Genomic DNA, 14295 nt, shown 5'->3' on the forward strand with positions numbered 1-14295 from the left:
AAAGGTTGGGGTGTTTTTAGTGAATTTGACTTGTGGTTTTTCTTTTCCATTTTGATTCTACAGTGTTGTTTCTTTACTTTCTAAGCTGGGAAAAGCCAGAAGTTTAGACTGGGATTCAAGGGGCTGGATTCCAGGAGCTAAAATAACAATACCCTGAACTTAAAATAAAGTAGATAATCATAGGTTCAACTTGGTATATTTTATTTAAATCTTACATCCATCCAAGAACAATCTTTTTTCTACTTTGCAACCGTTGAAAGTTTCTTCCTTTTCATTACTGTTCTGTAGGCTGTATCATGGTGTCCATGGCAACGAAACGTGTTAGCCTCAGGTGGAGGAACAGTTGATCGACACATCAGGATATGGAATGCACAAACTGGGACATGTTTGAATAGCCTGGATACGATGAACCAGGTGAAAAATTTCTTCCCAACTTGTTCTGTTTCCTGCGTATTGAATTAAATCAAAGCACCAATTCTCTTTAACTCAACCCTTATAACTCGAACGTCTCCTTAACTCGAACAAGTTTTATGGTCCCTTCAGTTAACAATGCCTCAGAAACCTTAATCTATAATTCAAACCAATTTGCATTCACCGTGCGTGTTCGAGTCATGGAGACTTCAATGTAGCCTTGATTACGGTAGAGTTTGGAAAACGTTGAATTTTTCATATCGTTGTCATTCAGTCGGTCAGTCCCCTAGGCTTTCTCTTTTAATAACTGAATTTAATAGAGAAAGAAAATATACTTCATGATGAAAGGAGTGGTAAAATATTTGCACTTGTTCCAGCTTCTTAACAATCAACTGATCTTTCTATTTGTCCAGATTTGTCACGTTAAAACAAAATTTGGGCATATAATAGGCAACTGTAAATTTCGAGCGTCGAAACATAGTTGCTCCGCTATTTTCATCGGAACGAAACTGCTCCGTTTTCTTGCTCCAAAGCGTTCCGAAATCCAAACTAGTTCCTATGCATAACAAAAACTATACCCGAGAGTGGTGCTATATCGTAACATCTGTGCTGAACACGGTCTGGGTTAAGGAAATGTTAAATTTAACAGTTATAATTGTATTTTCTGTACAGATTTCTGGTATACTTTGGTCGGACACATACAAAGAAATCATTTGTTCGCATGCTAACCAAATGACCATTTGGAAGTATCCTAGTATGACCAGGGAAACTGAATTGACAGGTAAGCGTTTTTGAATAAATGTTTTGTTTAAAGTAAGTAAGCCTGCGACCGTAGCTAAAGACGACCCAAAGGCTCCACTTTCAATAGCTATCTTCCCAAATGTAGAGCTGGGCACCACACATTTTTCCCTAAACTGCTCCATTTACCCTTTGATCCTTATCTTCAATTGCTGAACACAAAATAGAGAGGTATCAAGCTATTTTTGTACTAAGTAAGAAGTCCTTGGAATGACCAGGCCGGGATTGAACATACGACTTTGAGCAACGGTTGCTGTTCTGTATAGTGTATCGGGAGACATAACAATGATGCAAAGTCAATCTATATTCTCAGGTTTACCTTATCGGGGAAAAAGATGTCGGGGGAAAGTGACGAAAATTTTGAGGGGGTGACGAAATTTTTCTCCGACAAAGAAAAACCCTGACTAAATAAAACTCCAACATTTTTTTCCCGATGAGGTATATAAAACGAGGGTATCCACGAATGGGTGGGGGGGTTGAAAGATTTTATGGTTTTGCTAAGCGAGCTGGTGATCTAATTACCTGGCAGCCGTAGTTTAAGTGAGTGGGAACCGTGAGCTCCCTTTCCTCATGTCTCGTCTCAAAATTAGGGAAATATAGCCTAAAATCATGCAGTTTAGAGCAAAATAAAAAAGAAACATTTCTTTTGAAAAAAAATACAGTGTTTAATAAACACAATTAATAGTTTGGAGTCCGTTTATAAGGTAGACTGAGGCAAGATAGAGTGAATTCTTTGACATAATGGACTAAACAAAGTATTTTGACGAGTCGATGATTTGAGGATGTTAAGTCAAGAGATTGCCATAATTATGAGTATTTTACGAGCTTTATATGAACACTTGAGGAAGTTTCTTAATCCCGTACAACTAAATCTTTTATCGGAGTTTTTTTTCGAAAGTGCCCTATTGGTAGCACTATTTAATAGCGGTGGAAATGCATCGAAGGCACTATATTCTTTTCCTTAACTACTTGTGATAATAAAGCGCCGTTTGATGTAAATTTACCCACATATATCTCTTATAAAGCACTAGATAGAGCTACTCCGTCCCTAGCTGAAGCAAAATAATCTGCTATCTTTGATAAGTAGACCATAATTCTGTGCCGGCAATTTGATCGATCAAGCCTATCTTTCGCCTCGTCGCATCGCACCATTCAGGTTTTTTTGCTTGGTTGAACAAATTGCTGGTACCGAACTGCGATCTACTGTGACCTACTATCAGCAAAGATGGTGCATTATTTTGCTTCACCTGCCGTTACTTGGAAAATGCAGAGTAGCTCTATCTAGTGTTTTATATAAGATACCTATGAATTTATCACTTTAGCACTTTAAAAAAACTGTGATCAAAGATGGCGGATAAAGCTTTGTCCAGTGTTTATGAAGGTTAGTGAGTTTCTGTACAGTATTGTATTTTCTTTATTCCGCGATTTATCTTTTAGGGCACACAGGGCGTATCTTAAACATTACATCTTCCCCTAATGGAGTGTTCGTAGCGTCAGCTGGCGCGGACGAAACATTACGTCTTTGGAAATGTTTCGAAGCGGACCAAAAGAAAACACGGCCCGCGAAAAAGGACGACTCTAGAGGACCAATCAGTTCCGACAACAACTTGAGATAACGTTGGGATTTCCTCATTGGATTTAGGTATCTTTTTCTTATTCAATGCTGATCACATCACGTGATTCTTTTCGTGGCCATTGATTGGCTGGAAACTTTTGTATTATTATCACCATCAAGAGACGGCTCATTCAGGGAACTAAAGGGACTTTTTTATACGATCACGAAATGACTAAATGACGAAGTAAATCTTACAAAAGGACTACTAAAAATACATCAGTTGGAGATCAATTCTGACTATTTCATTTGGGACAAGAAATTTTTGTCCGAAAATAAAATGGTCTATACCTGAAGAAGAAGCTTGACCATCTAAATGATTTAAGGGAGAGGCTTACAGCTCAACAACAGATTCTGCCCATCAACATACTGCTTTCTTTTCTCCCATCGTCTTGTAATAGGCTATTTCGCTGGTCGAAATGAATCATGGGTAATCCGGATTGATTACGCGTCTCCATAATAAGGGCTTCTCGTAGGCTGCTGGGATCAACTAACGGATTCGTGCTCCTTATACTTACCTGCAGTTTTGGAGAGGTCTGCGATTCTAGACTAGGCTTCCCGTTGGTTAGACCCAACAACATCCAAAACTTCCATACCAGCAAAAAGTCGTTATCAGAGCGGGTTGGTGCTGATTACCCATGATTCCTTTAGACCATTACTTTTCTTATCTTTGCTTGACATGATTTTTGCTCTTGTTGTTGCTCCAACTGCTGTTTGTGTCACCATCTTTTCACTTTCTGAGACTTTCCCATCCCTTAACTACTTTAGGCCTTTAAATGATACATAAACATTTTGATTTTCAATTTTTAGTTCTTTTTTTTAAACCAAAACAAACTCGAGATATGTAAATATAATATTTTTAAGAATTCTTTTTTTTGTTTTGAAAAAAAATATATTGTTTTCCATTAAAATATTTCTAATGAAAATTTCGAACATTTCTTTTTACAATCGTCTTACTTAACCAACTGGTAGTTTTTTAGATTAAATGACTTAATATTGTCAATTGTTCACTTGAATAGCGCACCGCGCTGAATCTAAAAATAGATTTTATTTTTGACATAATCATTACTCTCAATGTGTTTGTACGAGCTCCAATCCCACCAACCTTTGCGTTAATCTCTTTTGCACGTTAATTACATCATTGACAAAAGATATATAACAACTTGCACGTATCTTTAATTGAGCCGCATTGAATTGTGGGATTGCAACTCATACAAATGTCAAAAAAGTGAAAAGTGATAATTATGACGTATGTGTTGCGGAGCGCTATTGAAATTAACATTTTACAATTTCGTTTGTCAACCAGAAAAACTCAGATTTAACGCATTTTTTATAAGAATATCCTGGAATATCTAAAATTTTTGTTATCTTTGGATTTTCTTAACTTTTCAGTTTAAAGTCTAAAAATGTTCTTAACATACATGTTCTTATTTTAACCACATTTTGAGTTTTTTTGGCAGTTTCCCTAAGACTCTGGTGTTTCTGCAAATCCTCAGTATGTTCTTAACTTGTTCTTACTACTATTTGGCCATCGAAGTCTTTTTATGTTCTTATATAGTTTGTTCTCATGAAAAAAGAATGGTGTATTAAAATGAAATGAATACACAACAACGGAAATAATCCTAAATTTCTTTGATGGTGATAATCAGAGATAGACCTCCTCTGAAATGTGATTTTAATGTTATGATGTGATTTTATTACGATATTTCCTGTTCGTCCTTCTTAAAATACCTCGTTTAAAATGCAAATTGTTTTGAATTTTAAACACAACGAGCATCCAAAGCCTTCAAGTCATTTAGCTTTGTCAAGTTTTGCTATCTTTTTAATTGAACTTTTTGAACTAAGGAAAATTTCGGTCAAAAATATTCCAAAATATTAAAATCGATTCAATAATTGTTTTGGTCAATGTTTCAGTACCTCTTAGATACATATCAGTTAGTATTTTCATTGTTTCGTTTTCTTTTATGATTAGTCAGCTTTCTGTCAACTAAAACTATGGAGGTTCTTTACCAGACTTCTCTATTCGCTTTTTTGGTAGATTTCCATTTCCTTTTTTCCATATTCTTAACCGTTTGATAAAAATCGTCCTAAGATATTCTTAACAGTATTTTAAGGCTAAGATCCAAACCCAACCTAAATTCAACATGTTATACATGCCTCAAGTAGAAATATGGTATTTATATGTAAGTCTTGATCAATGATATGAAATAGACCTTTTCATAAATTACGTCACGAACATCAAATCGTATTCAAATAATTACCATGGTGATTATGCCCCTTGAGACATTTTAGCCCTTAGACAAATTTTAGCCCATTTCATCATGAATATTCTTATAGAGTACATTCTTTTAAAAAAATCTACAGCATCGTTTTAATGCGTCGTTATGACCAGCACATTCTTAAAGAAAATATTTTATTGTTTTGATCATTGACATCCGCCTTAAAACATTGATGATTAGGTATTAGATGACAAAATGAAAATTGACAGCTCATAAAAGGTACTTAAATTTTGAGACATCCCTTCTGTGTGTATTCAAGACTTAAATAATGATATGATAATATTGTTTGTAGAATGATACTTTAAGGCAGGAAATTATTACCTAAAGTTTTTATTAGATTTTTATTAACGTCTTTGTCTTATTACTTGTTTGATAAATTTTCTTCTAATCTCCTCTAAACTCTGATCTGTTTTAAGAGATAACGATGTTTTAAGATCGATTGCTCCACACACTACACAAAAATGTTTACAGAAAATTAAGGCTGAAATCTTGGAGGAAAAAAAGAAGATTGTAAGAACTTGACCCGATGTTTCAGACTCAAAACTGTCAAGTAAAATAAGCATATATCCAGGATCAGTCCAAATTGAGACAATCTAATAAAAGTGTGTATCATTGCATTGAATCTCTCAAATTTTGTATACACGTTTTGTTTATAAGAACAAACTATATAAGAATATATATAAGGCTTCGATTGCCAAAATGTTGAATTTTGAATGTTGAAAAACATTTTAAGGCTTTACAGACCTTACACCCAATTTCTTAGGAAATTGGGCAAAAATACTCAAAAAAATGACGAAATTAAGTTAAATTAATTAAACGAAATTAATTAACATGTTAAGAACATTTTAAGGCTTACAACCCAAAAAGCTAAGAACATTCGAAGGCTTCGAATATTTTGGATGTTTTTATAAAAAAGGTGTAGTCTTGGAAAACGACGTGTTTCAGGTCAATTGAGTTCAGCTTAATTGTTTTATGGCTCGAGTCTAGCTTATTAACAATCTTATTTCGAAAACAAATTTGTTTTGGTTAACGAATAAAGGTAAGTACTACATGTTTTTTCTAAAAGAACACTTTAAAAGAACAAAAGGTTTCGATGAACGAAATATTAAGAAGACTCAATGAGCTAATTTCTTAAGAAATTGCACAAAGAATACTCACACAATGGTAAAAATAAGAACATTTTAAAGAACATTTTTACGCGCAAAGCTAAATAAGTTACGAATAACTGATGGCTTCAAAAACTTTTAATGTTCTTTGTTTAGGTAAATACTATGCTCACTTCTTACCGCAAAGCAGCTTAGCCTTAATGTTGACATGAAATAATAATTTTTATATGAAATGATGTTTACATTACAGTGTCCTGTCTTGAATCGATGTTTTCATTTTCTGTTTTGGTGTTAAAAAACCTTAAGTCAAATGTTCATGCTAAAACCAATCTGTATTTTACTCAAATCGGATATCAAATCTTTTTTTTCTTAAACCTTTTTTTTTCTTATGTTGATAATAGAAAATTAGAGCTCATGGTTAGTGTAACATTCTTTAGGTGGCTTACTTTATCTAATCATAACAAACCTTCCTTTATTTTTCTTTTGTTCGTTCGGTCGCGCGCGCTGATTGACGTGCTCTCATGCGTGACCGATGACCGCAGAAATAATCTCAATCATAAAGCGGCTCGTGTCATGACCATTGTTTCTCTCAGATCATTGTAGGATCTTTCATTCTAAAAAGGCCATTTCATTTATTTCTCTTCAAAAATTAAAGACCTATTAACCTATTGAGCACTATCTTCTTCACCGTTCTTCATGATTTGATTCTAAAAAGGCTTATATTTTTTTACACTTTTTTCTTACTTATTCTAATCATAGAATGCAGAGGGCTCCAAACCACCAGAAATTCCCTATCTAGGTACACGTTTTTTTTATTAGAACCCAGTTTATAAGAACATTGAGGCTGAAATTCGTCGAAAAATTCAGAACATCGTAAGAACATGCCCAGCCTCAGTTTGGAAGAAAATCACAAAAAACTACAATTTTTTCCTCTTTTCAAGCAGTTTTAACCAAACTTAGGGATGGATTTTCTAAAATCGAGAGTCAAATATTGTCCAAATTTTACCAATTTTAAGTGCTCTTTATTTTGCATGATATTGTCGATTTAGAGTAGTCTGAAAAATTAGGAACGCATTTAAGAACATTTTAGGCTGAAAATTTCTAAAAATAAGCACATTCAGGCTCAGCCAAATTTTAGGTGTTCTAACAAAAAAAAGTGTAACCAAACAAGAAAAAAGATTGGGACCCCCTATGCTATGTGGGGATTCTCAAAATTACTGTCTTCCATGGATGGACAGTTGAGTGTTTGTTCCCCAAACTGGATTTTCTGGTTTTTCTAACTGAAGAATTAGATTTTTATCGAACTAGCAGGGAGCTTATCGAATAAGGGAGCATCTTCCATAACAGTTTCTTGTTGACGACATCGAATAGGGGAGCCTATCGAATAGTAGAACGTCGAATTAGAGAGAGTCAACTGTATCAGGAATTGAGGATCTCCTGTTTGGTCCAATTCTCTTGACCGAAGGAGAATATTGAACTTTTGAAGAAAATGATTGAAGAGTGTAAATAGCCATGAATATTGAAACCTGATTTTTCAAAAAAAAAAAGTGTTTTAATAGCAGAAAATCAATGTTCTCACTCGACGATTTCCTAACAAACAAGAGAAATTCGAATAAGTGAGGGTGGTTTAGCCTAAAATTGGCCCCAAGGGGGAATAGAAATCAAATTTTAACTGAAATTCGAATAACCAAGAGTGTTTTAACAGGGTTTTTATCTGAATTGGGAAAGCAGATCAAAAGGGAACGCCATCTCACTTCGAAAAAACGAATTGTTCGAATAAGTGCATGTCCGCATAACTACTCTACTGTAGTACTCATAAGTGCAAATCCTGCATTTCTTTGGACCTGCTTTGTATGAGAAGCGGTTAGATGTTTGCAAAAAGGGGGTGGTATATCTGCTAATTAATTCAAAATCAACTAAATCTTCAATCTTAAAATATTATAAATCATGACACCCTAATATATCACTTTTCTTTTTATAAAACTCAAAACTATTTTCTTGTATTTATGTTCAAAAGTTTTTTGCGGTATGTAGATGCCTCGAGATGTAACTTTTCTTAATCTTAGTCGCTACAAAGAGGTGCAAATTTCAAACAATAATTTTTCTTAAAAATATCCTTTTTTAAAGTAGTAACGTTATAAATAGAAGCCTCTTTAATTTTTTTCTTTCGTTATGATAATATTATTCTTACAGTATTTAGCGTATTGTCACGTCATTTAGATTTTCCAGTGATGCCACCGAAGCGTTTCTTTCATCTCGTAGAATGATGGATCTACTTCTGCTCTTTCTTGCACTCTTCCAAAATCCTACGCTATGATCTATATCAGGCACGGCGGAAGGTTTTTATATCTGGTAAGGCGAATGACTGGATGCTCTACCTTCATACCACGGCCGCTACCTATGTGTTTTTTTTTATAAGCAAGTGCCTGTCCCTTGGTCAGGCTCGAGTGTGCTTAAGCTTTCAAAGCATCCAGACATAACATATGCTTGTTATATTCTTATGGTTACTATGCTTTTGATTCACCCGACCCAATTTTTTATAAAATCTCATAAATTTTGTTTATATTCCATCCAAAAAGCGTTTAGATTTTTGGAGCAGTGGAATGTGGCTAGCCGTGGAATGTCTTTTTTTACTTGACCACTTCCAAACCTTTTTGAACAGAAAAAATTTCAGGCTGGCGTATATGCTTATGTTATGCTTAAGAAATCTGCAAATCTGAGCCTTCAAATGCTCTACACTCATCAGAACTTTTGATTAGAGGAAGACAAAAGCTTACGTATCAACTATTCAACAAGTATCTTCTGAACATTCAATTTTAGTATTTTCTCTCGAAGGGAAAAACTAAATTTGAGTTTTTTATTTTGTCTTTTTGGCACCCCTTTTTATGGTATTGTGTCTTGTATCCTTTGTCAATTAGACTTCCCTCTAAAATCCTTTTACAAAATAACATCCCAAAGTTCCAAAGTCTCCTTAAACTGAATCAAGTTTACGTAAGAGGATACCAGAGGGTGAGGAGACGAGATTTTATGTTCCAGTCGAGTTGAGATAATCCTTTTTAATACAGTGTTGTAGGCTCCCTGGTGTACATCAAAGAGGACCTTTCTCTTGACCTTATCCTTGATATAACACACACATACAAAGATTCATCATAAAAAAAGCTCATCACAATTATTACCTATGATGCTTTTCTCCTTATGCTGAAATTCGCCGAACCTCATTTTTCAATCTCCGATTCCAATGATTTTGATTATCCCCAAAACTGTCAGGGAAATAACATTGTTATATATAGTAGGCACTTCAGTCACGTGACTAAAAGTTGTCGCGAAAATTTAGCGGGGAATCGTTTCTTTATAAAGACGGGGTTTTGGATTTTTCAAAAAATAGTATACATTCTTCTATCAAATTAAGGCAGGGGTTTTTACCAGCCTTTCATAAAACAAATGATTGTGTGTAAAGCTCAGATGACTGCCTGAGTTTCTCTCGTGTGTGCTGAAATTATTGTTTTCCTCAGTAGAATTCTACAGAGCTTTGAAAATCTTTTTTAATCACAACTTTTTGTAAACTCAATTTTTAAATATAGCACAACCTAAGTATTATAAAGAAAAAACTTAACTTTCCAAAAACTATAAACACTTTATACCCAGTGTATTAGAGACCATGCCAAAATTCAATATTGTGATTTTCAAATTTCCAACATGACCCCCGTCCCGAAATCACTTTCGATTTTGCACGGGTTTTTTGAGATTCCGGATCAAGAAAGGAGAAGAAGAGAGGTGGAGAAAGAAGCTGAAAAACATGGAAATATCTATTCCTATTTTAATGAATAGAAGAGAAGAAGGTAAGCATAAATTTCTTTCTGATTTCATGTATATTGTCTAGATATTAATGATCAAAACTTGGAAAAGCTTGCACTTTTATTTGTGGCCCATATATTTAGCCTTGTCTTGATGTCTGATGCTAAAGAAAACTAGATGTTAAAATATCCCTGTCGCCTGTGTACCTTTTTGTATGTTCCCCATGTAACTTTTGTATATATGCTCCCTGTGTACCTTTTTGTACAGTCCTGTGTACCTTTTGTATGCCCTCAATAGGTCCTTTTTGTGTGTTCCCGGGTGCCTTTTTGTACACTCTCCATGTACCTTATTGTACGTTCCCGTGTACCTTATTGTACGTTCCTCGTGTACCTTATTGTACGTTCCCCGTGTACCTTATTGCAATTTCCCTGTGTATATACCTTATGTATGTTCCCGTGTACCTTATTGCATGTTCCCGTGTAACTTATTGTACATTCCCCGTGTACTTTATTGTACATTCCCCGTGTACCTTATTGTACGTTCCCCGTGTACCTTATTTCAATTTCCCTGTGTACCTTATTGCAATTTCCCCATGGCCATGTACCTTATTGTACGTTCCCCGTGTACCTTATTATACGTTCCCCGTGTACCTTATTGCAATTTCCCTGTGTACCTTATTGCAATTTCCCCATGTACATTATTGCAATTTCCCCATGTACCTTATTGTACGTTCCCCGTGTACCTTATAGACCTTTTTCAAAGAGGCCACCCTGTTGAATAATTATGTAGTCCAGAAGAAAAACAATGATAAAACCATGCATAATTATTACAATATGCATGATACAGTAATTATGCATGGCTCTATCATTGTTTTTATGGCTGGACTACATAATGATTCAAGAGGACGTCCTCTTTGAAAAAAGGTCTATTGTACGTTCCCCGTGTACCTTATTGTACGTTCCCCGTGTACCTTATTGTACGTTCCCTGTGTACCTTATGTACGTTCCCCGTGTACCTTATTGCAAGTTCCCCGTGTACCTTATTGTGGGATTTTCTGGAGTTTTTATAAGATACTTCACTAATTGGTCATTAAAAGTAAAAGAGATGACGCGTTCTTCAGAAAAAGTAACAAAATTGTTTTATTACAGGCTAACGACCAACCAAATCAAATAAGAGCTTGTAAAAACTCAAGCTTGTCCCCTTCTTGTAGGCTCTCGTGACTCTCTTTTTGTATGTTCCTTTGTGGTCCTTTTTGTACTCTCCTGTAAACTTCTTCAATGGCTCAGTATATATGCATGGAAAACGTAGCCCTAACCATTAAGCAGAGTCTCACACCTTAGAGTCTTTTTTTCTCAGGAGATTTAGGCGAATGACCACACATTTGGCATTGATTCCTTTAAAAGAGATTATTTCCCATTATGAAATTTTGATTTTTTTTTCCTTTCACATTCAGGTGCCAGGATTACAAATTCAACAAAGTTGGACAACCTCTAAAGCTTACAATACAACGTAACTTGCTGACAATGATGTAATGATAATGTTGCACATAATGAAAATACAAACAAAGACAAACATTCTTGCAATAATTGGACCAAGGAACTCTAGTGTTCCAAGGTGTGATTTAATATCAATGATACAAATGTCATGGAGTTTCGTTTATGAAGACACAAATTTCACAAAAAAGATTGCTGGAAAGTGATGTAAATATTTAGGAATAACTAAATGTGACAATTTCGAGGTTGACAATTTGGTATATTATCATGAATACTAAAGTAACATGTTATGCACTGGAAATCCAAATCTGTAAAGGAGGAGACCCATTTAAGTAACTTTTTATTTGTGAATGGTATATTATGGTGGTATAAAATGTTGATGACAAGGAAATTTTTCATATGAAACTAAGGTGTACAGCATTGCGATATCTCCCAAATTCATTGCCATATTTCCATGGGTCCCTTAGTAGACAATCTCGAGATATTTTAGCACTTTCTTACTCAAATGAGTCTTAGAATGATATCAACTTGTAAATCTAAGATTTTATTTCCTTAATATGAAGCTAAAAAACAATATTTGTTAAAATACAATTATTTTTGTGTTAAAATGATTATCATTTGCATGCAATTTCTTAACAAGTTTTTATCATCTGTGAACATGTCTAATAAATTGTTATTCATTACAAGAATAAAATTGACTGTGTCATTTTCAGTAAAATATTGTGTTTCATTTGATTTTTAGATAGTAGATGGAATGTGGAAATCTTTTGATGAAAGTAGATATCTAAACCAAATTTTGCAAAAATCTAATTTTTTTCAAAAATCTAAAATCTTCAATACTTGTTGAACCACTTCAGACAATAAGATTTGCCACACTGGAAGATATCCAGGTACCAAAAATTTAAAAATCAGAATTTTGAATTTTTTTCGCTGACGTCAGCAGGAATAAGCAAAAATCAAATTTTTGCAATAAAATGCTGACATCATCAATTTTTTCAAAATATTTTTTTTCAAACTCTTGTTCACCACGATACCTTTCAGTGTGCAAAATTTTAGCTTTGCAATCAAAATATTTCAAGAGTTATTGCAAAAAAACGGATTAATGACGTCATCTGCCATTTATGACGTCATCGAATCTAAAATCTTCAATACTTGTTGACTGAAACCACTTTAGGCAATGAAATTTGCCACACTGAAAGATATTCAGGTACAGAAAATTTACAAATCAAAAATTTCGTTTTTTTCTGCTGACGTCAGCAGGAATAAGCAAAAATCGAATTTTTGCAATAAAATGCTGACGTCATCAATTTTTTCAAAATTTTTTTTTTCAAAATCTAGTTTACCACAATACCTTTCAGTGTTCAAAATTTTAGCTTTGCAATCAAAGTGTATCAAGAGTTATTACAAAAAACGGTTTTATGACGTCATCAGATGGCCTAAAATTGAAATTCCTTAATTTTTAGGCCAAAATTTTGAAAATTTGTAAATTTTTTTAGTCAGCATCACGAGAGATCATTTTTAGCACCAAAATGAATCGAAATGGACATTCAATATCGAAATCCTGAATTTTAATTGCGATTTTTGTTACTTTTTACCCCCGGATTTTTTCGTTTTTACGTTACCTCCCTGTATAAAAGTGGTATTAATTCTTTGAAAAAGTGAAGTTTCAACAAAAAAAAATTTTCAGCCTGTAGTATGATGATCAAAGATCAACTGAAAGAAAAAAATCGAAAAGGTGTTCACCTGAACTTGGGTTATAGACAAAACTTGCTCAAAATTAAGTTTTTTTGACTAAAAAAATGCCTGTTTTTTGCCCACTTTTTGGAAGGCTCCTTGCAGTAAAAATCCGCTAATTTTTGCTCCAATTAGCTTCACAAAAAATCCAATAACTTTTTTTCTATAAATGTTACAGAGGTCAGTGACCCCTCGTTGAAACGAGAAAAGATAGAGCTTTCCAATGAACCAAGTTTGACAGGGGTAGTTAAAAGTTCGAAAATCGGCCTAAAGTGCCTATATATAGTCTGGTATCTAGAACTCGATTGAAATAGGCCCCATCTTGGTCGATTGGTACTGATTTGTCCTGCTTAATTTCAAAAGAAAAAGAATTAGCTGAAAGTTAAAGGCTTTGTTTTTAAATAAGAGTGATATCACTTACTCATCAATTTTAATTCACAAGCTTTTTCTTATTGGATTGACACGGATGTGGAGCAAGATTGGTCAGAAAGAGGAAATGAAAAACATTTTTTTGCTTATATCAGCATAATATAACAATAGGCAGATCCTTTCCTGATATGTAAAAACAAAATAAAACCTATAAGTTAGTTTCTTATCCTTCCCATTGGGCGATACGGACGAACAACTATTAGGAAATTCTTACAGTTGTCCATGCTGTCTGAAAGAAGAAAGTTTTGATTTGAAAAACGAATTTTTATTGAGGCACTCTGTATGAGAGGTTTTCAAGAAAGCTTTTCGCCAGGCTATGAAAGTTGTGAAATTTGGAATGGCGTTGTATTAGTTCTTACGTAACTTAAAGTGTTCATATATATTATTTACCTACAATTTCTTGATGGCTACCTCAGTATAATTTTATCTGTACCAACTTGTTTCGAGGAACAAAGTTTTCAAACAAGGTCTCATTAACTTTTCACGCAGTGAGGTTAAGTTGCAATCTCTTTTATCGGTGCGCACTTTCTCTTTCTAACATGTCAGACTTCTCGAAACGTTTCATTTGATCAACAGACGAAGATTAATCATGTGTCGTAACCATCACCCAGCTGGCACACAACGTTGTTTCAACGTCT

General features: G+C 34.2%; 1 protein-coding gene and 1 long non-coding RNA gene across 2 annotated transcripts in view; both read left to right on the forward strand.

Annotated features, from left to right (window-relative positions):
• The window catches only part of LOC136803027 (uncharacterized), a 36537-nt gene extending 32587 nt beyond the window's left edge, over positions 1 to 3950 (forward strand). The window contains exons 8-10 of the mRNA XM_067059778.1: positions 289 to 414; positions 1084 to 1192; positions 2647 to 3950. Coding sequence (XP_066915879.1) covers positions 289 to 414; positions 1084 to 1192; positions 2647 to 2825 — 414 coding nt within the window. The 3' untranslated portion in view covers positions 2826 to 3950. The remainder of the gene's footprint in view (positions 1 to 288; positions 415 to 1083; positions 1193 to 2646) is intronic.
• Positions 3951 to 9799: 5849 nt separating this feature from the next.
• Positions 9800 to 12212, forward strand: LOC136803026 (uncharacterized). The gene is made up of 2 exons (XR_010846088.1): positions 9800 to 10045; positions 11455 to 12212. It is a non-coding gene; the product is annotated as an uncharacterized lncRNA (long non-coding RNA).
• The last annotated feature ends 2083 nt before the right edge of the window (positions 12213 to 14295 follow it).

The sequence above is a fragment of the Clytia hemisphaerica genome, unplaced genomic scaffold (genome assembly GCF_902728285.1).
Source record: "Clytia hemisphaerica strain Z4C2 unplaced genomic scaffold, Clytia hemisphaerica genome assembly, whole genome shotgun sequence".
Taxonomy (NCBI): Eukaryota; Metazoa; Cnidaria; class Hydrozoa; order Leptothecata; family Clytiidae; genus Clytia; species Clytia hemisphaerica.